Raw genomic sequence first — 20,787 nt, 5'->3', positions numbered from 1 at the left:
TAAAGTTGAACTGTTTTGTTTACATTCCTACATGGAAAGATGATGTGTATGATTCATGAGACCTCAGTATTAGGGTAGCTGAAAGGAATATGCATATATCTGTGTGCGTGTATGGGTTTGTATATATATACATGCTTGTGTGTGTGTATGTATATATGTAGGTGTATATATATATATATATTTTATATATATATGTATATATATATATTTACGCACACATAGACAGAGGGCACAGGGTGAGTTGAATATGAAGGAATGATATCTAAAAAAAAATCAAATTAAGGGATGAGAGAGGAATATATTGAGAGAGGGAGAAAGGAAGAGATAGATTGGGGTAAATTATCTCACATAAAAGTAGCAAGAAAAAGTGGTTCTATAGGAAGGGAAGAGGGGGCAGGTGAGGAGGAATGAGGAAATCTTGCCCTCATTGGATTTGACCTGAGGAGGGAATACCATACACACTCATATGGGTATCTTACCCCACAGGAAAGAAGAAGGAAGAAGATAAAAAAGGGGGGACGATAGAAGGGAGGGCAAATGGGGAGGAGGTAATAAAAAACAAACACTTTGAAAAAGGGACAGGGTCAAGGGAGAAAATTCAATAAAGGGGGATAGGTTAGGAAGGAGCAAAATATAGTTAGTCTTTCACAACATGAGTATTGTGGAAGGGTTTTACATAATGATACACATGTGCCCTATGTTGAATTGCTTGCCTTCTTGGGGAGGGAAGAGGGGAGAGAATTTGCAACTCAAAGTTTTAGAAACAGACGTTCAAAAACAAAAAAAAGTTTTTGCATGCAACTAGGAAATAAGATACACAGGCAATGGGGCATAGAAATTTATCTTGCCCTACAAGAGAAGAAGGGAAAAGGGGATGGGAGGGGCGTGGGGTAACAGAAGGGAGAGCTGACTGGGGAATGGGGCAACCAGAATATATTCCATCTTGGAGTGGGCGGGAGGGTAGAATTGGGGAGAAAATTCGTAGTTCAAACTCTTGTGAAAATCAATGCTGAAAACTAAATATATTAAATAAAAAGAAAAAAACGTATCTTTTTCCGTCTGTGTGCCCTACATTAGCTTCCCCAAAACTGCTTTATAATCTGCCTGCATAATATATCTAGGAGAAGAGAGTGCTTTTCTGTCTGTATCTATCTGTCTGTCTATCTATCTGTCATCTTTGGAATTGTGAGAAACACATGTCCATCACTTACTGTTGGTGTGTGTCATACTTTTGTATGGATAAATATTTTCGAGTGGGTAAATAAACTGCAGTGTTTCTGTCTGTCTGTAACCTTTGGTTGACTTAACTAGCGGTAGTTAGCAAGGACCCAGAAAATTGTTCCAACAGTTCTGGTGACCAATGAAAAGACTGTTGGCTTGGATTCTCTCAGATTCTTATCTTCAAAACTTGCAGCACATGCTTAAAAGGTAACTTCACCAATTTGGAAACGTCTAGAAAAGAGGAACTGAGAGAGCTGATAGAGTTGCAGTCCAGTACTTTTGTGCTCTAAATTGAGAAAACTACAGAGACAGGTTTGTCTTTTATATCCTTACAGTTATTTTAAGTAGAATTTATTTTCCTGTCTCTTGCTATTTGATGTATTGATAATACATAGAAATGCTGATGATTTATGTGGGTTTATTTTATATTCTGCCACTTTGCTAAAGTTGTTAATTATTTTAAATAGTTTTTTGGTTGATTCTCTAGAATTCTCTAAGTCTCATTTGCAAAGAGTGACACTTTTGTTTCCTCATTGCCTAATCTGATTCCTTTGATTTCTTTTTCTTCTGTTATTGCTATAGCTAACATTTCTAGTACAGTGTTGAATAATAGTGGTGATAATGAGCATCCTTCCTTCATCCCTGATCTTACTGGGAAGACTTCTAGCTTATCCCCATTACAGATAATGCTTGCTGATTTTTTAGATAGGTACTACTTATCATTTTACAGAAAGCCCCATTTATTCCTATGCTCTCTGGTATTTTTAATAGGAATGGGTATTGTATTTTGTCAAAAGCTTTTTCTGCATCTGTTAAGATAATCATATGGTCCCCATTGGTTTTGACAGGTTAGTCTTTTATGGTTTATATTATCTGTCTGTCTTATCTCTGGTACTTGAGAAAACTTTGTGTTTCCAAGGGAAAGTCTCCTTTATTTTCGAGTGAATACTGGAGTAGGACTAGGATTTTTCTAATCCCAGTGGTCCTTCATCTTATTTTTCACAGGCAACTAAGCAAGAGACTGGACCTTCTGATTGTCAGTGTGTTGTTTGTGACTATTGTGTTGTCTTGACCACTTTTCCTATTTAAATTTTTTTTGTTTTGTTTCTAAGCTAATGTAAAAACTATAGCAGTTAGCAGATATAAAGCTGATGTAAGCCTCAATTCTGACTTAAGTAGCAGTCTTTATTATGAAATCTTCTGTATGCCCTTGGCAAATAATTATTCTCACATCCAAATAATGACAGTAGAGTGAATGGAATGGTTATTGATCATAAGTGCAATGGTCAGTAGTCATTATTATATTATTATATTATTTCAGAACCAAGCCCAGTGAAGCTTCTGTTGGCAAACTGGAAAAAATTCTCAGAAATAGCTTACCCAAATGTACTTGTTGAGCTTTGTTGATCTAAATGACCATTAAGTGGCACGTTTTTACAACTTCTAAAGAATAAAAGCGAATTCTCTTGCTAAACTCTCTTTCTCAATGTGAAATTGAAATTGATACCACACTTGATTTTGCATTAGTTTAATAAGGCTTAGTCAATTTATTATGTATTAACAATCAATCCAGGGGGGTGGAGCCAAGATGGCAGCTGAAAAGCAGGGACTATTGTGAGCTCCTCGCTGAGTCCCTTCAAAAACCTATAAAAAATGGCTCTGAACCAATTCTAGAAATGCAGAACCCACAAAAGAGCAGAGGGAAGCAGGGCTCCAGCCCAGGACAGCCTGGATGGTCTCTGGGTGAGGTCTATCCCGCATGGAGCTGGGAGCAGAGCACAGTGGAGCGGAGCAGAGCCCAGCATGAGCGGCACGGACCAACCAGACCAGGAGCTGGGCGGAGCGTGCCCTAGCGCCCTGAATCAGTGAGCTGCAGTAGTTACCAGACTTCTCAACCCACAAACACCAAAGACAACAGAGAAGGTTAGTGGGAAAAGCTGCGTGAGTGGAATGAGTTCACAGTTTGGCTACTGCAGCGGAGGTGGGGCAGCTACAGAAGTACATCTGCAGTTGCTTCCGGCCCCAGGCCCACCTGGTGGGAGGAATTAAGTGGCGGATCAGAGCAGGTGTGCACAGCCTGCGGAAGAACTAAGCCCAGTCCGGGTTGGGGGTTCTTGGGGAAGGAGGAGTGTTGGTGTGGCAGAGCTGGTGCATCCCCCCAAGCATGGAACATAGAACTCTTTAGTCTACAAGCAGTCATACCCTGCTGAAAAACTCAAGGGTCAAGTTAGTTGGTTGGGAATATGGCCAGGCAGCAAAAACGCACCCAGATTCAGTCTCAGACTTTGGATTCTTTCTTTGGTGACAAAGAAGACCAAAACATACAGCCAGAAGAAGTCAACAAAGTCAAAGAGCCTACAACAAAAGCCTCCAAGAAAAACATGAACTGGTCTCAGGCCATGGAAGAGCTCAAAAAGGATTTGGAAAAGCAGGTTAGAGAAGTAGAGGAAAAATTGGGAAGAGAAATGAGAGAAGGATGTGAGAAAACCATGAAAAACAAGTCAATGACTTGCTAAAGGAGACCCCCCAAAATGCTGAAAAATACACTGAAGAAAACAACACCTTAAAAACTAAACTAACTCAAATGGCAAAAGAGCTCCAAAAAGCAAATGAGGAGAAGGATGCCATGAAAGGCAGAATTAGCCAAATGGAAAAGGAGGTCCAAAAGACCACTGAAGAAAATACTACCTTAAAAATTAGATTGGAGCAAGTAGAAGCTAGTGACTTTATGAGAAATCAAGATATTATAAAACAGAACCAAAGGAATGAAAAAGTGGAAAACAATGTAAAATATTTCATTGGAAAAACCACTGACCTAGAAAATAGATCCAGGAGAGATAATTTAAAAATTATTGGACTGTCTGAAAGCCATGATAAAAAAAAAAAGAGCCTAGACATCATCTTTCAAGAAATTATCAAGGAAAACTGCCCTGATATTCTAGAGCCAGAGGGTAAAATAGAAATTGAAAGAATCCACCAATCGCCTCCTCAAATAGATCCCAAAAAGAAATCTCCTAGGAATATTGTTGCCAAATTCCAGAGCTCCCAGATCAAGGAGAAAATACTGGAAGCAGCCAGAAAGAAACAGTTTGAGTATTGTGGAAACATAATCAGGATAACACAAGATCTAGCAGCTCCCACATTAAGGGATCGAAGGGCTTGGAATATGATATTCTGGAGTTCAAAGGAGTTAGAATTAAAACCAAGAATCACCTGCCCAGCAAAACTGAGTATAATGCTCCAAGGCAAAATATGGATTTTTAATAAAATAGAGGACTTTCAAGCTTTCTAAATGAAAAGGCCTGAGCTGAATAGAAAATTTGACTTTAAAGTACAAGAATCAAGAGCAGCATGAGAAGGTAGACAAGAAAGATAATTCATAAGTGACTTAACTAAAGTTGAACTGTTATGTTTACATTCCTACATGGAAAGATGACATGTGTAATTCATGAGACCTTTCTCAGTATTAGGGGAGTTGAAGGGAATATAGACAGAGGGCACAGGATGAGTTGAATATGAAGGGATGATATCCAAAAAAAATGAAATAAATTTAAGGGGTGAGAGAGGAATATATTGAGAGAGGGAGAAAGGGAGAGATAGAATGGGGTAAATTATCTCATATAAAAGTGGCAAGAAAAAGCAGTTCTGTTGGAAGGGAAGAGGGGTGAGGGGGAATGAGTGAATCTTACTCTCATTGGATTTGACTCGAGGAGGGAATAACATACACACTCAATTGGGTATCTTACTCCACAGGAAAGTAAGGGCAAGGAGATAAAAAATGGGGGGGGGGCGATGATAGAAGGGAGGGCAGATAGGGGGAGGAGGTAATCAAAAGCAAACACCTTTGAAAAGGGACAGGGTCAAGGGAGAAAATTGAATAAAGGGGGGACAAGATGGGATAGAAGGAAATATAGTTAGACTTTTACAACATGAGCATTGTGGAAGTGTTTTACATAATGATACTTGTGTGATCTATGTTGAATTGCTTGCCTTCCTAGGGAGGGTGAGTGGGAAGGGAAGAGGGGAGAGAATTTGGAACTCAAAGTTTTAAAAGGAGATGCTTAAAAAAATTAAACAAAAGGGTTTTTTGGGTTTTTTTTTTTTTTGCATGCAGCTGGGAAACAAGATATATAGGGAATGGGGCATAAAAATCTATCCTTCCCTACCAGAAAGTAAGGGGAAAGGGGATGGGGAGGGGTGGGGTGAAGGAGGGTAGGGCTGACTGGGGAATGAAGCAATCAAAATATTTGCCATCTTGGAATGGGGGGGACAGTAGAAATGGGGAGAAAATTTGTAACTCAAAATTTTGTGGAAATCAATGTTGAAAACTAAAATATTAAATAAAAAATAATAAATTTTTTTAAAAAGGTGATTTTTCTGAAGTGCAGGTCTGATCTTGTTACCCCCACCCCAACTCAAAAAACTCCAGTGGTTCCCTGTTACCTTCAGGATCAAATATGAAATGCACTCTTTGGTATTCAAAACCCTGCATAATCTAGCCCCCTCCTACCTTCTTAGTTTTCTTATGCCTTATTCTCAGACACATACTCTTTGATGTAGTGGCACTGATCTCTTGGCTATTCTGAGAACAAGCCACTCCCATCTCTTGGCACTGGCCATTTTCCCTGGCTGTCCCTGATGCCTGGAATACTTTCTTTCCTTTGCTCCCCCTACTGGCCTCTCTGGCTTCCTTTAAGTTCTGACTAAAATCCTGTCTTTTTACTGGAAGCATTCCCTACTTAATTTTAGTGCCTTCCTTCTGTTAATTATATCCTATTTACCCTGTATATAGCTTGCTATGTATATATTTGTTTGCATTTTGTCTCCTCCACTGTAAACTTCATGAGGGCAAGGATTGTTTTTTGCCTCTTTTTGTGTCCCCAGGAATTAGTACAGTGCCAGGCATATGGTAGGCTCTTAATAAATGTTTATCGATTGATTGTTTGAGTAGATAATTAAATCCATGTGAGCCGACAAGGTCACCAAGAGATTCAGTATAGTGCCATTATGGTCACAGTTAGGGAGTATGATATGCATGATGAACCAACAAAGAAGACTGAGAATAAGTAGTCAGACAGAAGAACAGAGAGAAAACTGTGTCACAAAAGCAGAGGGAAGAGAATCCAGGAGGAAATTAGAGTTAATGGTATCAAATGCTGTAGAGAGGTCAAGGATGAGCACTGAGAAAAGGCAATTTGGCAATTAAGGGATTATTAGCAACTTTGGATAGAGTAATTTCAGATGGAGCCTGACTGCAGTTGGTTTAGAGGAGAGAAAAAGGAGTAAGTAGTAGAGATTGTAAGTAGTAGAACTAAAGATTTAAAACCAGGTTCTCTTGATTACAAATCTAGTACTCTTTCCACTACATTACTGTTTGGTGTCATCAAAATCCCCCTATGAAGACCATTTCGCACATTACCTGTTTATAAAGCTAACCCCAAACGTTCACTGTTTTGTTGTTGTTGAGTCATATCCCACTCTCCATGACCCCATTTGGGGTTTCCTTGGCAAAGATACTAGAGTGGTTTGTCATTTCCTTTTCCAGCTCACTTTACAGATGAGGAAACTGAGGCAAACAGGGTTAAGTGACTTGCCCTGGGTCACATAGCTTCTAAATGTCTGAGGCCAGATTTGAACTCAGAAAGATGAGTCTTCCTGACTCCAGGCCCAGTGCTCAATCCATTGTACCACTTAACTGTCCTATTTACCATTTAGATTACATTATTTGGATAATTATTTTGGTCTAAGCTTCTTTCATTTTTGGTGTATAAATAAATGGAAGGAAATACTGAAAATGAAATATATCTTAAAAATTATGGAAGAGATGACTAAATGGGGCCTTTAAGAGAATAACCATTTCATAACTAAAATCTTTAGGCAACTGAGGAGTTGAAAGAAAGTTGATTGAAGAAAAATATTGCAGTAGTCAGTAAGCCAATCAACAAGCATTTGTTAAGCACTTACTGTGTAGTAAACTTGAATACTGGAAAATATGGATTTAGAGAAAGAGTATACATGGAAAGCTAGGTGGTGCGGTGGATAGAACACTGGGCTTCGAATCAGGAAGACTCTTCTTCATGAGTTCAAATTACAGCCTCAGACACTTACTAGTTGGGCAAGTCATTTAACTCTTTTTGCCTCAGTTTCTCATCTATAAAATGAGATCCCAAATGGCATCACAAAGAGACAAACGTGACTGAAAAGACTGAACAACAACAACATTGTAGTATAGGAATGAATAGTTGATGGGTACTTAATAAAATAGAAATGTATTCAGATGAAAACATAAATATCAATACAAAATATTTTTATATATTGTGTGGAAGGAGCATGTGCTTTTAAACAACATTGGAAAAGAAGTGGAAACCATGATAAAATTTATTTTGTCCTACTATTTATATTTCAGATGCCTTTGGTGCTTGATGAAGAATATTTCCCGATATGTCACAGACATTAAACTTTTGCCTCCTAATATAAAAGATAAGATGCTTAAAATAATGAGTTTTCAAGGGCGAATAACAGATTCCAATATTAGTGAGGTAAGAATACATAAACTGTTCAAAATTACACTAGTTTTATGTTAGGTTTAATTAGTTTATACTAGGAACAATAACTTTAAAACGTATACCAGAACATCAGTTTTTCCCTCAGCTCAGCAAAATGTTTATATTTGCCAGCTACTCCTACATTTCTCTCAGTTGTTTCCTTGACTTTTTAGTCATCTCCTTCACCTCATCAAGTTCATCAGACTCCACTTCTTCTGAACCAGTGCCAGGCTTTTCTACCCCAGTCTCTCTTCCTCACAACAATACTAACCTCCTTCAGGACCTCATATTCTTATGAATCTTAATTTTCCTGCTTAGGTATTCTGTATCTTTCATCTACCTAGTCTATCTACTCTTTCTAAGTACATAAATATACTACTTGAGAATTAGGGGCGTTGAGAGACGGAAAAGGTTAGTGAATAGCTATGCCAGTGATCAGAACTTGAGTTCTGGAAAGCAAATGGAGAATTGATATGATAAAAGGGAGCTGCTCCTGTTTGGAGGAACCAAATTGGTGGATGTACAATAATGTTAAAATATTAAACATTTTCTTTTTTTAAAAATTAATTTAAGTACTACATTTTCTATGATGATACTGTAGGCTGTTTTTTTTTCTGAGTGCATATGAATGTAGTCTTTACAGTTATTTAATAATCTATTTTACTCAATCCTGCTGAAATCAGATTCTGTAATTACTGTTCTTATTGTTTTAATAATTCTTGAAAGTATATCAGTGCTTAAATATGTAATATAGACATATTTTTGCCCCACCTTACTCTTGACTTGAGAAATTACTCCCGTCTCTACTTTTAAATCTGTTCTCCCTAGAAGGAGACATAGAAGACATGGGAAATTAAGTTTTGATCTTGATGGAATGAAAACAGTGACTTCTTTTTAGCTTCATGTTCATCTTCTAAAATTATGCCTGCAAAAGTCAAAAGCATCTGAAAGTAAAAACATCACAAAAAGGTCAATAATATAATGATTTCTTATGAGAAATAAAGAAACAAAACAACCCTCCTGTAGTAGGTAGGGGAAGGGGAGATGGTCCTTAAAATGTCAAGGGTTTTAAATATTTTCTCTTATAAAAATTATGCTGAAATATCTGTGGAACTCATTGTTTACTTCTGTATTATCCCAGTGAACTGCTTTATTAATCTTTCTGTTATTGTTTTTCATGTTTAAGAAACTGAAAAAAAATACAATTTCCTACACAGAAATATCCTTTGTATCATTTCAGTACATTTCATAGAATCTGAACTTATATTTTTTCACATTCTAACTCATGCATTTTTTTTTCAAAAAGAGCCAAGCTAACTCTTAATAAAGAGAACAGATTCACTGAATTTTTTAATCAATCAAAAAGCATTTATTAAGTGCCTACTATGTGCCAAGCACTGTGCTAAGTGCTGAGGATACAAAATGAGGCAAAAGACAGTCCTTGCCCTCAAGGAGGTTGCAATATAACAGGAGAGATGACAGACAAATATATACAAACAAGTTATACATACAGGAGAAATAGGAAAAAAAGGTTTTAAAACATCCTTCTTCTAAACCTTCTTTCATTCTGCCTTTCATCTTGTGACTTTTCACCTTCAAATTTTTATCTTCAAATTAATGTTAATTTGAAGGTGATTTCACCTATATGAAGATATGGGTTGAGGGATTGTGCAGTATAATTTTTTATGTTCCCTGCACTCACTTTCAGGGATCCTGTCTATAGATGTTACAAATGAAATTTTACAAGGAAAGGTAGTAGAATTAAGAAGGGTTGAGAAAGGCTTCCTTGAGGCAGACTTTTTTATGTACAAGATATATTTATTAAGCTCCTACTCTATGCAAGGCACTGGGCTATGCACAGGGGATTCAGAGACAAAAATGCAACAGTCTCTGGCCTCAAGGACCTTAACATTCTACTGGGGAGGATGTAACATGCACCCTTTATGCAAGGAGTAATTCAAAAGGGAGAGCACTAACGTTTTAGAGGATCAGCAGAAACTTCACAAGGGAAATACAGTATTTCACCTAAATCTTAAGGGATAAAAAAGGTGGAACCTTTAATAACCAAAATATAGTTCATGTTATTGGATGGAGAAGCAGGATGAAATAGTGGGCTTAGAATCAGGAGACCTGAGTTTGAATCCCATCTTACATACTTACTAGCTGTGTTATCTTGGAAGAGTCTTTTAACCTCTCAGAACCTCAGTTTCCTAGTCTGTAAAATAGAGATAATCATTCTTTCACTGCCTACCTTATAGGGTTATTGTGAGGAAAGTAAAATGTTTTATGTGTGAATTATCATGAGAAAGATATATTTATACTTTCTGATTTTTTCCTGTTATATTCAATGTTTCCCTAATTTTAAATAAAATCAAGCATTATGTGTAGGAACTCACATCTTCTTTGGTTTTCAAGTTTTTGCTGTAGGAGCATTATAGTAAGAATATAAGCTGCTTGAGGACAGGGACTTTCATTTTTTAAAATTTCCACTGTCTAGCACTCCCAGCATATAATAAGCACTTTATAAATGCTTGTTGAGTGATGGAATAACATTAGCACTGGGTAAACTGTAGAGATTGTGTTAATCTATTAAATTTAGACACATCTGCCCTTTCCAAGAGAGTTGTGTTTTTGTTAGCAACAGCTGTTAAGTATGTAAGAGTAAATTTGTTGTTCTTAAAAATAATTTCTTCATTGTTACTCCAAATCTTACCTATCCATTCTCTATACCTTACCATCTTGGTGATTATATGTTTCAGTCTGTATTGCTTTGATGGTAGTAGAATGATTGCTTTCTAGAATCCAATCATTGGTTTTCCTACTTTGTAGTTAGTAGTTAAAGTATTGATTAATTACTTACTATGTATTGGGGATACAAAATCAAAAGACCATCCTTGACTCTAAGCAACTTATATTCTAATATAGGAAAATAATACATAAAAGTGAGTTGGAAGAGGGGTAAGAGGAAGAGTACCCCTACCCCAAGGCGTATTTCAGGGCAATCCAGGAATCAGTGTGAAGGCATGGGAAACAGCAAGATAAGACAAAAGTTCACCTTTTAGATCTGAATAACCCAGGAACAGAGTCCAGTTTAACAGTAGGGAGGAGCTGGAGGTGATGGAAAAATGTGGAATAAGCTTGGAAATTAATATTAAATATTATTTCTGTAGAGTTGCTAGAATTGGGTTGATTATCCTGGGTTGCTTGATTTCTTTCCCTGTAATACTATTTCTTGTGTCTGGTCAATAACTGGGGAAGTTATTTGGGTGGGGGTGGGGCAGGGAGAAGAAGATATGACTTTGGCTACCTGGTCAATAAAAACGATACCAAAGCTTTTATATCTATAACAATAATAGCTAACAATTATGTAGCACTTTAAGGTTTGCAAAATGCTTTATATGCCAGTTTGAACTGCTCAGCAATTCTGTGAGTTACTATAGGTATCATTACTATTTTACCAACGAGGAAACAGGGTCAGAAAGATTAAGGGACTGTGGCCATAAATAGTGTCAGATGGGCTTCAAGCCAAACACTCTTTCTGTTATGAAAGGTATTTTTCATTTAGCCCCTATACCACAAAGCAAAAGGTTTTAAAACATCCCTCTTCTAAACCTTCTTTCATTCTGCCTTTCATCTTGTGACTTTTCACCTTCAAATTTTTATCTTCAAATTAATGTTAATTTGAAGTTTATTTCACCTATATGAAGATATGGGTTGAGGGATTGTGCAGTATAATTTTTTATGTTCCCTGCACTCACTTTCAGGGATCCTATCTATAGATGTTACAAATGAAATTTTACAAGAAATCATATGTAATATTTATTAGCAAGATTAGAGAGCAAAGAGATAAGTTTTGGGGTAATTCTTTTAAAATTATTCATCAATATATATAATTGTTGCATGAAACTGAGGGAAATATCTTCAAACTTGAGTGTATAAATTTATAAACAAAACCTGGTTTAATGAAAAATTACATTTTTTAATAGATTTTGCACCCTGAAGTGGAGTGTCTAGACCTCCGAAGCTGTGATATTTCAGATACAGCATTATTACAGCTTTGTAACTGCAGGAAACTGAAGAAATTAAATTTAAATTCCTCAAAAGAAAATAGAATTTCTGTAACTTCAGAAGGTATGTTTTTAAACACTGGTTAAATTGATTATGACTGTTGATGTATTTTCTTTCCCATTGTTGAAAGTCGATTTTTTTAAGATCTAAGAATAGTCTGTTAAGAATTGCCATAATTATTCCGTTTTGTTCTATGTTCACCACTTTTGCTACGTATGACCTCTGCATGGCAGTTTGTGACCAGCTTGCAATAGCTGGTTTTCCTTTCCTCCCCTAATTACCACAGAAGACAGTGGTAAAAAAAAAAAAAAAAAAAAAAAAAGGACTTCAACTGCCCAAGGACATCTGCTTTCCCTTATCTTGTCTCAATAATATATTGCCTCCCTTTGATTTACTACAACTAACTATACTAACAAAAACACATACCTTTTTATCTCCTGTAACTATTGATAAATATTCTCCTTAACAAGCATACCTTTTTTTCTTTGTATAACCAACTGCATTGTAATAAGCAGCTATTTCCCCCCTCTCTTTGTCTAATCTAACATATAAATTATTAATGTCCAAATTGTCAGAGAGACACATGTCCATCAACTGCTTGGACTACACACTCTGAGTGTATAAACCACAGTAGATCATAGAGAACTGGTACAACACCTTTTGTGGAAAGAAGAAAGAAGAATCTATTTAGGAAGTAGTTAATCTTTTTTTTTTTTTTTGTCATGGACACGTACATAAAATAAAATGCACAGGATTACAAAGGAAAATAGTTGTATTAAAATAGTTATCAAGTTTTTTTTAAAATAAGTTCATTGACTCCAGGTTAAGAGCCCCTAACCTAAAGTAAAACTGAAGACGATGAAGAAAGAGAAATTAACTTATTAATAAAAATAATCATGGCTCTTGAGCACATAATCAGTTTTTGAAAAGGAGGAACCAAGAAAGAGACTTGTCAGGATGTGTAGTTATCTCTAAAATGGTTAGACTTTTTCTCGTGAATTCAGAAGGCTGAATTAAAAGCAGTAGGTACCAGTTGCAGAGAGGAAGATTTAGGTTTTATGTAAGCAAAAATGTACTAACAATTAGAGCTCTCAAAAAAATGGGCTACCTTAGGAAGGAGTGGATGCATCCACATAACTTTTAAGCAAAGGCTCTATGATCTCAGATTGGTTATGTTATAGAATAGATTAGCTACAGGTAGGATAAAAAGACCCCTCAAGTACCTTCTAATTTTGAAATTCTGTGATTCCGACCTACTACTGACTAGGTCAGAGTTGGGAGAGCAGATTCATCAAATGTGAATGTATTTACTTAGACTGTCTCTGCCAACGGGAGCTTTATTGATGCAAAAGCACTTTCTCTGTCAATAGGAGCTTTATTGCTGCAAAAGCACATGGACCTGAGATTTAGCAAGGAGCTAAATAAAAGGTACTGATGTAGGGAAAGAACCAGACTTATATAGACAAAAGCTATACAGCCTGTAGGGTGATTTGTGGGTTTCTTATGGGGGTTGAAGATTTAGGGATAAGGAGGATGAATGACACAAGATAAGGGAGACATAATTTTATGATCCAGGATGGGGAGGCAGGGAGAGACAAGGAATTTTGTGGTCCAGGATAAGGGGGAAGTTTTATGGTAACTCAAGATAAGGGAAAGAGATTCTAGAATTCTCTCAGGCTTAGGAGGGGCCTCACAAGGTACTGAAAAAGCAACCCTTTATCCTACCCTACAGGAAAGTAGTGGGGAAGGGGATAAGAGAGGGGAGATGATAGGAGGGAGGGCAGATCAGGGGAGGAGGTAATCAAAAGCAAACACTTGAAAAGGGACAGGGTCAAGGGAGAAAATTGAATGAAGGGGCACAGTATAGGTTGGAGGGAAATAAAGTTAGTCTTTCACAACATGACTTCTAAATAAAAAGCAACCTTAATATATTTTTAAAATTTTTTTTTATTTTTAGTTTATAACACTCAGTTTCACAAGTTTTTGAGTTCCAAATTTTCTCTCCCTTTCTCTCCTCCTCCAGTCCAGAGGAGAAGTAACACTTATTGAGAGGGAGGTGGAATGTGGTGGTTAAAGAATTACCCAATATGGACGATACCTCAGAAGCCATCTAAACCAACCTTCCATCCCCATTTTACAGATGAAGAAACCAAAGCCCAAAGAGGTTAAATGGTTTGTTCAAAATCATGTATAGGTGATGAATGTCAGCAACAAAATTTAAACCCAGGTTTTCTTACTCTAGAGCCAGCACTTTTTGCACTGTGCAAAATAAAGCAGTGTTGAAACTAACATATTAAATTTGAAATATGCTTTCTTTTTTAAAAGTTTTATCATTACATTTTGCTTTTATATTACAAATATTTACAGATTATTCCCATATTGTAAGAGGTCTCTTGTAAAATAGGTAAGGAAAACTAATAATACAGTGGGTAAATGTTTAACAACTGGCTCTCTGAACCATAACTGTACTGACACACTTCTAAGTTTAACCTACATTATTAATATTTTCTCTACCACTTAAGTCTGAACAGTCAACAAAACAATAAATTAAAATCCTGATTTGTATCATTTAATGATTTCTAAAGTGTACATATTCACACAGAAAACTTAACAATCAGCTCCAGTTTGAGTTGTCTCCAGCATACCCCTGCAGTGACAGCATCTGAAAGTACATACAATTTTTCACATCTGTAGCTCTGCCCCCAATCTCACTTTAAAAAATTTTTAATAGGTATCTATTTTCTCCTTCCCACTCCCCACTCCACTGGGAAAAAAAGAAAAACAAATTTCTTGTAACAAATATTTATGGTCAAGGAAAACAAATTCATTGACTGTATACAAAAATATGTGTCTCATTCTCCACCTAAAATCTGTCACTTCTCTGTAATAGATAATGTGTATCAACCTAGAAGTTTGGTTAAAAGAGGCAAACAAGCTAGGTGATATATATTTACATATTGTTTATTTCCTTAAGCTAGCAGAATTCATGTATACATGGGAGCAAGAAGATAATTCTAACTCAGAGATAAGCAAGTTGAGGAAGACCTTTTATATTCTTAGAGCAATCCCGACTTAGGATGTCTGTATCACTCAAAATTTTAGTCTCCATATGTGTTTAACCATAGCATGAAAAAGGAATTTTCTTCATTGGATAGGTTGTAAATACAGTAAGAGAAGTGCCGAAGTGTCAGTTGAAATTATAGTCCTAGGATATCCATGCTTCCTCTACATAGCATAAGTCCATAAAATACCAAGATAAGAAGAGTCCCACTATTCAAGACAATGTCCACTCTCAGGCTCCCTGTCCTTAGTGGTCATAAACAGAAGAATGCTCCTGGTCGGCCTCATCTGGCCCTGTAGTTGTTGAGACAGGGGTGGGCATTTTGAGTTCACTCAGAGAGCAAAGCAAAGCATGTCTGTTATGCCAGAACACACAAAGTATTATGATAGGTTAAGCTTAGAGTGCACCAAAATGTCTCTCCTGATTGACCATTCCAGGTTTTAGGCCTTTCTCAGGTCTTGGGGGTTCAAAATGATTTGGGGAAGGGTCTATACATGTCACCATTGGCCCTCTGAAATTATGAATGGTCATTGCTTTGATTATACAGTTTTCAAAGTTGGTTGTTTTTTCAGTGTTGTTGTTACATTCTAAATAATTTTCCAGGCTCCACTCATTCACTTCATGTCTCTTCAAAATTGTTTATTTTTGTAATATTGATATCATAGTATGAATTGTTCTTCTGGTTATGTTTACTTCACTTTGTATCAGTTTATGTCTTTGTACATCTTTATGAAATCATCTATTTCTTCATTTCTTAACAGCAAATACAATATTGCCAGCACCTAGCATAGTGCCTTACACATGATAGATCCTTGATAAATGGTTGAATTGACTGAATTGTTTTATGTTATAAGAAATATGACTGTAAAGTACTAAAATAAGGGTTTTTTTTTAAAAGAAATCTATTAGAACTTGAACATCTAATTTACTGTTGTTCCAGTCACACTTGTCACCTTGGAAGGCTGTATATTTCTTTCAGTGCTAAAAAAAAAATTGGTTAAAAAATTACTTAAAAAAACTTCTAAAATAACCTTCTTAGAATAACTTTCAAACAAAATCAATCCAATCACTTAATATTACTCAATTTTTTAACCAGAAAATATTATCCACTATGATCAACCACCTTATTCATCAAACTTCACTCTGAATAAGCTTTGCTATTCAAAAAATCATATCCATTCTTTTAAACAATGAAAATTTGTCACCTCATTTGAATATTGAAGATATTCAAAAAGATGCTTCAGTCTCTGCAAATAACCCTCAAAGAAAAGTTTTTTTTAAAATGTTCTTAGATGTGGCATCATCCTTTGAATAAATGGATAACCTCTTAAGGTAATTTCATTAAAGCAGCAACATTTATTTGGAGATCAAAATTTTAGTATTTAGATTTTTAAAAATTAGTAATATCATTTTATAGTCACATCTCATATACTTTTTTTCCATCAGGAATAAAAGCTGTTGCCTCGTCTTGTTCATTCCTTTCTGAAGCCTCTTTGAAAAGATGCAGTAATCTCACAGATGAAGGTGTCCTTGCTCTTGCCCTCAATTGTCGGTTACTGAAGATAGTTGACTTAGGTGGCTGCTCAGGTATTACTGATGTGTCTCTTCAAGCCCTTGGAGAAAACTGTCCATTTTTACAGAGTATTGACTTTTCTGCTACTCAGGTAAATTATAATACTGGTTTAATGTAACTACATAGTATAGTTTACATGGATATATTTTATACCTAGCCATTTGTCCCAATTGATAAGATTTATAAATTATTCTTTCATTTCTAATATTTCTCTAGTTTTAAGCTTTAAAAGTAATTGTGTTCATAGTTTAACCTCTAAAACAAATTTAAACAAAGAGGATGTATGCAAATGATATGCTTTCTCAGTAAAGTGAAATAAAACTTTCCTAAATGGTTTCTGGACATAGAGTTCTGGATAGAGCACTGGGCCTAGAGACCATAATAAATGAGTTCAAATATGACCTCAGACACTTATTAGCTGTGTTCTGTCCAAGTCATTTAACCTGTTTGCCTCAGTTTCTTCAACTGTAAAATGGGGATAATAAGAGCAGCTACCTGTCAGGGTTGTTGTGCAATAAAGTGCTTAATGTAGTTCCTGGCATATAATAGGGCCTGTATAAATGCTTGTTCCCTTTTCCATTCTTTCCTTTTTAAAGAAAAGATATCACTCACTATATTTCTGTCTTCTCTATTTATAATATAATTCTTTTTCAATCTGTCTAGGTAACTGACAGTGGTGTGGCTTCACTTGTTAGTGGACTATGTGCTAAGAAATTAGAGGTAATTTAAAAAATATTTATGATAATAAAACAATGCCAGCAGCAATTTTGTACACTTGCATGTGAATTGTAGTACTTGAAAAATAATTTTTAAAAGCTGATTATTAGCTAAATGTCTTCCTAGGCAAATATAAGAAATATGGCAATTCATCCACATATCAGCTATGGATACTTCCTCACTACCTCACTACCTCGGTCCTCAATGTGCAGAATGAACATATAGAATTTCCAATTACTGTGGGAATGAACTATGGAAAAAAAGGTCCAATTTACTGGCAGAGGAAGTTATGATCAATGAAATTTATTATTCATGCCTGAGGGAGTCTGACTACAGAGGGACTAGCATGTGTAGGAACTGATAAATATTAAGTGTAATTCTTGAGAACTTGTTCTAGTTTATTGGTGTTGTGTTTTTTATGATGAGTATTTGTTTCTTGACTTTCTACTGATAGCCACTTAGCAGACGTCAATTAGGAAGGTATTGAAAATAGTTAGAATTCAGGTTTTAGCTTTATTAGTTGATGTGGTAACTGCTTCCTAAGAAGATAGAAAGTTATTCTCATCAGATTTTTTTTTTTTGCTAAAAATACCCAAACCCTGAATTTATACATCTTTATGTTCTAACTGCCTAGATCTAGAAAACTGCCTCAGCAACCAAAAAGGTAGAATCAGCAATCCTGTTCCCCAAATCATAGAGTTTGGAAATATATTCTGTTGTTTCATTCATTTGATCTCCCTTTGAGAAGAACCTGCCCAAAATACAGTAAAAAGTTGAGGAACTACTTGGCTTTTTGATGTTGCTATTTCAGCTCATAGATGTGGACCATATAACTTCACACAATTAATTAGTCAAACAATAAGAATTTATTAAGCATCTACTATGTGTCAGATACTCTGCTAAACTCTAAGGGTACGTGGACAAAAGTGAAACAGTCCCTGCTGTCCAAGAGAGATTTTGTAAGGGAGACAGCATGTATATACAGAAATTTATAGAATAGATACAAAATGAATGCCAAGTTATTTTTGGAGGGAGAACATTAGCAGTTGGGGGTAAGGGGAAGATCAAGAAGGAATTTATGCAGGTGGTACTTGAGCTGAATTTTAAAAGAAACTAGTGATAATGACTGAGTCTAGTAACCATCTACTAGAACACCAAATGGGACAATCCTACAAGCATGTTGCTCAGACTCAAACATAGATCAGGAACTTGCAAAACTCAAATCAGGGGAACAGTAATCAGACTTTACCTTGGATCACACCACTGAAAACTTTTAGGTCCCAAGCCTGAGCTGTCCCTGAGATCCTGGTATAACACAACAGTCAATACCCTAAGAAAACAGCAGCAGTAGCCCAGACATTTCCTCCAGAAGTTTGCAGAGTTTGGCTCTAACCTAAAATTTAAAGTCAGGAAGTAGATTGGGAAGAATGAGCAAACGAAATAAAAATGCTACCACAAATAGCTATTACAGTGACAGGGGGCACTCATGAACTCTGAAAAAGAGAATGACTCTAAATCATCTATAATAAAAATCTCAAAAGTACAACTTGGACACAATATTCAACTAGAAATCTTAGAACAGATGAAACAAGAGTCTTTAAAGAGAGTTAAAAAATTTCTTATAAATGAAAAAGTGGAAAAGAAATGAAAACTATGGAATTAAGAATTAGAAAGGGAAATAACAGTTTAGTGCAAAACATACAAAGCCTTGCCTAAGCATCAAATTCCTTGAAAATTAGAATAGGTAAAATTGAAACAAATGACTCAGTGAGACAACAAAAAATATTAAAATAAAGCCAAAGGACTAAAAAAAATGGAAGAAATCATAAGGAGTATCTTTTAAAAAAAACTGACCTGAAAAACAGATGGAAGAGAGATAATTTAAGAATCATTAGACTACCTGAAAACCACAAGCAAAAAAAGAACCAAGATGTTTCTTTTTATGCTTTCATAAAAGAAAACTGCCTATATCTCCTAGAGCCAGAGAGCAACATAGAAATAGAAAGAATCTACCAGTCATATCCTGAAATTTCAAAATGAAAAACTTCCAGGAACAGTACAGTCAAAATCCAGAGTCTCCTACTTAAAGCAAAAATACTAAAAACAGCCAGAAAGAATTCAAGAGCCAAGGAGCCACAATGAGGATTGCACATGATTTAGCTGCCACTACTTTAATTGTTCAGGGAGCTTGGAATGAAATATTACAAACACAACCAAGAATACTTTACTCAGCAAAATTGAGTATAATCTTATAGGGGAAATGAACCTTTAATGAAACCAAAGATTTCCAGACCTTCTGGATGAAAAGACCAGAGTTGTATAACACAAGAGTCACTTGAGAAACACAAAAGAGAACCACAAAAGTTGCATGGCACGAGTCATGAAAAACATAAAAAGGCAAACAAGAATGAATAATGATAAGGAACTGAACGAGGATTAACTCTTTACATTCTCATTTGAGATGATATATACTTCCTCTCAGAATCCTATCATTATCAGGGGTCTTAGAAGGAGTCTAATTAGACAGAAGACCTGAGAGTGGTTCTGTTATATTTTGATAATCTTAAAAGAATAATGGAAAGAGAGATGAAGAACAATATATGGGGAGTACAGGGAGTGGGAGAAGAAGGGTACATCGCTTCATATAATTGGTATGGGCAAGTAGAGAGAAGGAGGAAGGAGTGGGTAGAGTGGGTGACAATTGAACCTACTACCTCTCATCTGAACTGGTCAAAGGGAAAGATACACACAAGCGTGTGCACACACATGCAGGGGTACAGAAACACATTTCAATAAATAGGGAAACAGAAGGGAAAGGGGAGAAAGGAAAGAGGGGGAAAAAAGGAAGAGTAGTTTAAGGGAGAAAATAGTCCTAAGCAAAACCAACCCTAAGGATTTACAAAAATATAACAGCTACTTTAGCAGTAGCAAAGAATTGGAAACTGAGGGGGTGCCCATCAACTGGGGAGTTGTTGACTATGTTAACATAAATGAGATGCAATACTATTGTGCTGTAAGAAATTGTGAAGAGAAAGGAATATTTCAGAGAAACCTAGGAAGACTTATATAAAGTGATACAGAATGAAATAAGAAGAATCAAGCGACCATTTTATGCAGTAACAAAAATATTATAGCACAAACAGTTTTGAAAGACTTAGGAACTCTAATTGGCATCATGACCAATCATGGTCCCAGAGGACTCATGATGAAATATGCTTTGTGTATCCTGTTAGAGAGGTGAATGATTCAGAATATAGATTGAGATCTTTTTTTGGATGTAGCCAACTTCGGAATGAGAGTGTTTGACTACTCAAGTTTTTAATTTGTTTCATTTTTCTTTCTTTTTCAGTTAGGGAGGGAGAGAAGGTGGATTTTTTTAAATTGAAAAAAAATTTTTTAAAAGGAAACATACAAAAGATGGAAACAAAACCAAACAACAGAGATGAATAAGAATGTGGCACAGTTCTATAAAAAAAGTGTAAGAAATGCTAAAGATCAGAATGAGCTGACCTGTTAGAAGCTAAGCAGAACAAAAAGGGCTTTTAAAATTTGTATGGGGAGGAAAAGAAGGGAACAAAGAAGGGATAAAACCTTTGCTTGGG

At 35.9% G+C, this 20,787-nt stretch overlaps 1 protein-coding gene across 2 annotated transcripts in view; it reads left to right on the top strand.

Annotated features, from left to right (window-relative positions):
- The window catches only part of AMN1 (antagonist of mitotic exit network 1 homolog), a 106,370-nt gene that overhangs the window by 11,785 nt on the left and 73,798 nt on the right, over positions 1–20,787 (top strand). For both annotated transcript variants that reach the window (XM_036759679.1, XM_036759680.1), the window contains exons 2-5: positions 7,628–7,760; positions 11,753–11,897; positions 16,342–16,559; positions 17,132–17,188. In XM_036759679.1, the coding sequence (XP_036615574.1) occupies positions 7,628–7,760; positions 11,753–11,897; positions 16,342–16,559; positions 17,132–17,188 (553 nt within the window). The remainder of the gene's footprint in view (positions 1–7,627; positions 7,761–11,752; positions 11,898–16,341; positions 16,560–17,131; positions 17,189–20,787) is intronic.

This window comes from Trichosurus vulpecula, chromosome 5, assembly GCF_011100635.1.
Source record: "Trichosurus vulpecula isolate mTriVul1 chromosome 5, mTriVul1.pri, whole genome shotgun sequence".
NCBI lineage: Eukaryota > Metazoa > Chordata > Mammalia > Diprotodontia > Phalangeridae > Trichosurus > Trichosurus vulpecula.
Note: the sequence above shows the minus strand (reverse complement) of the source record. Positions and strands in the feature narration are given on the sequence as shown.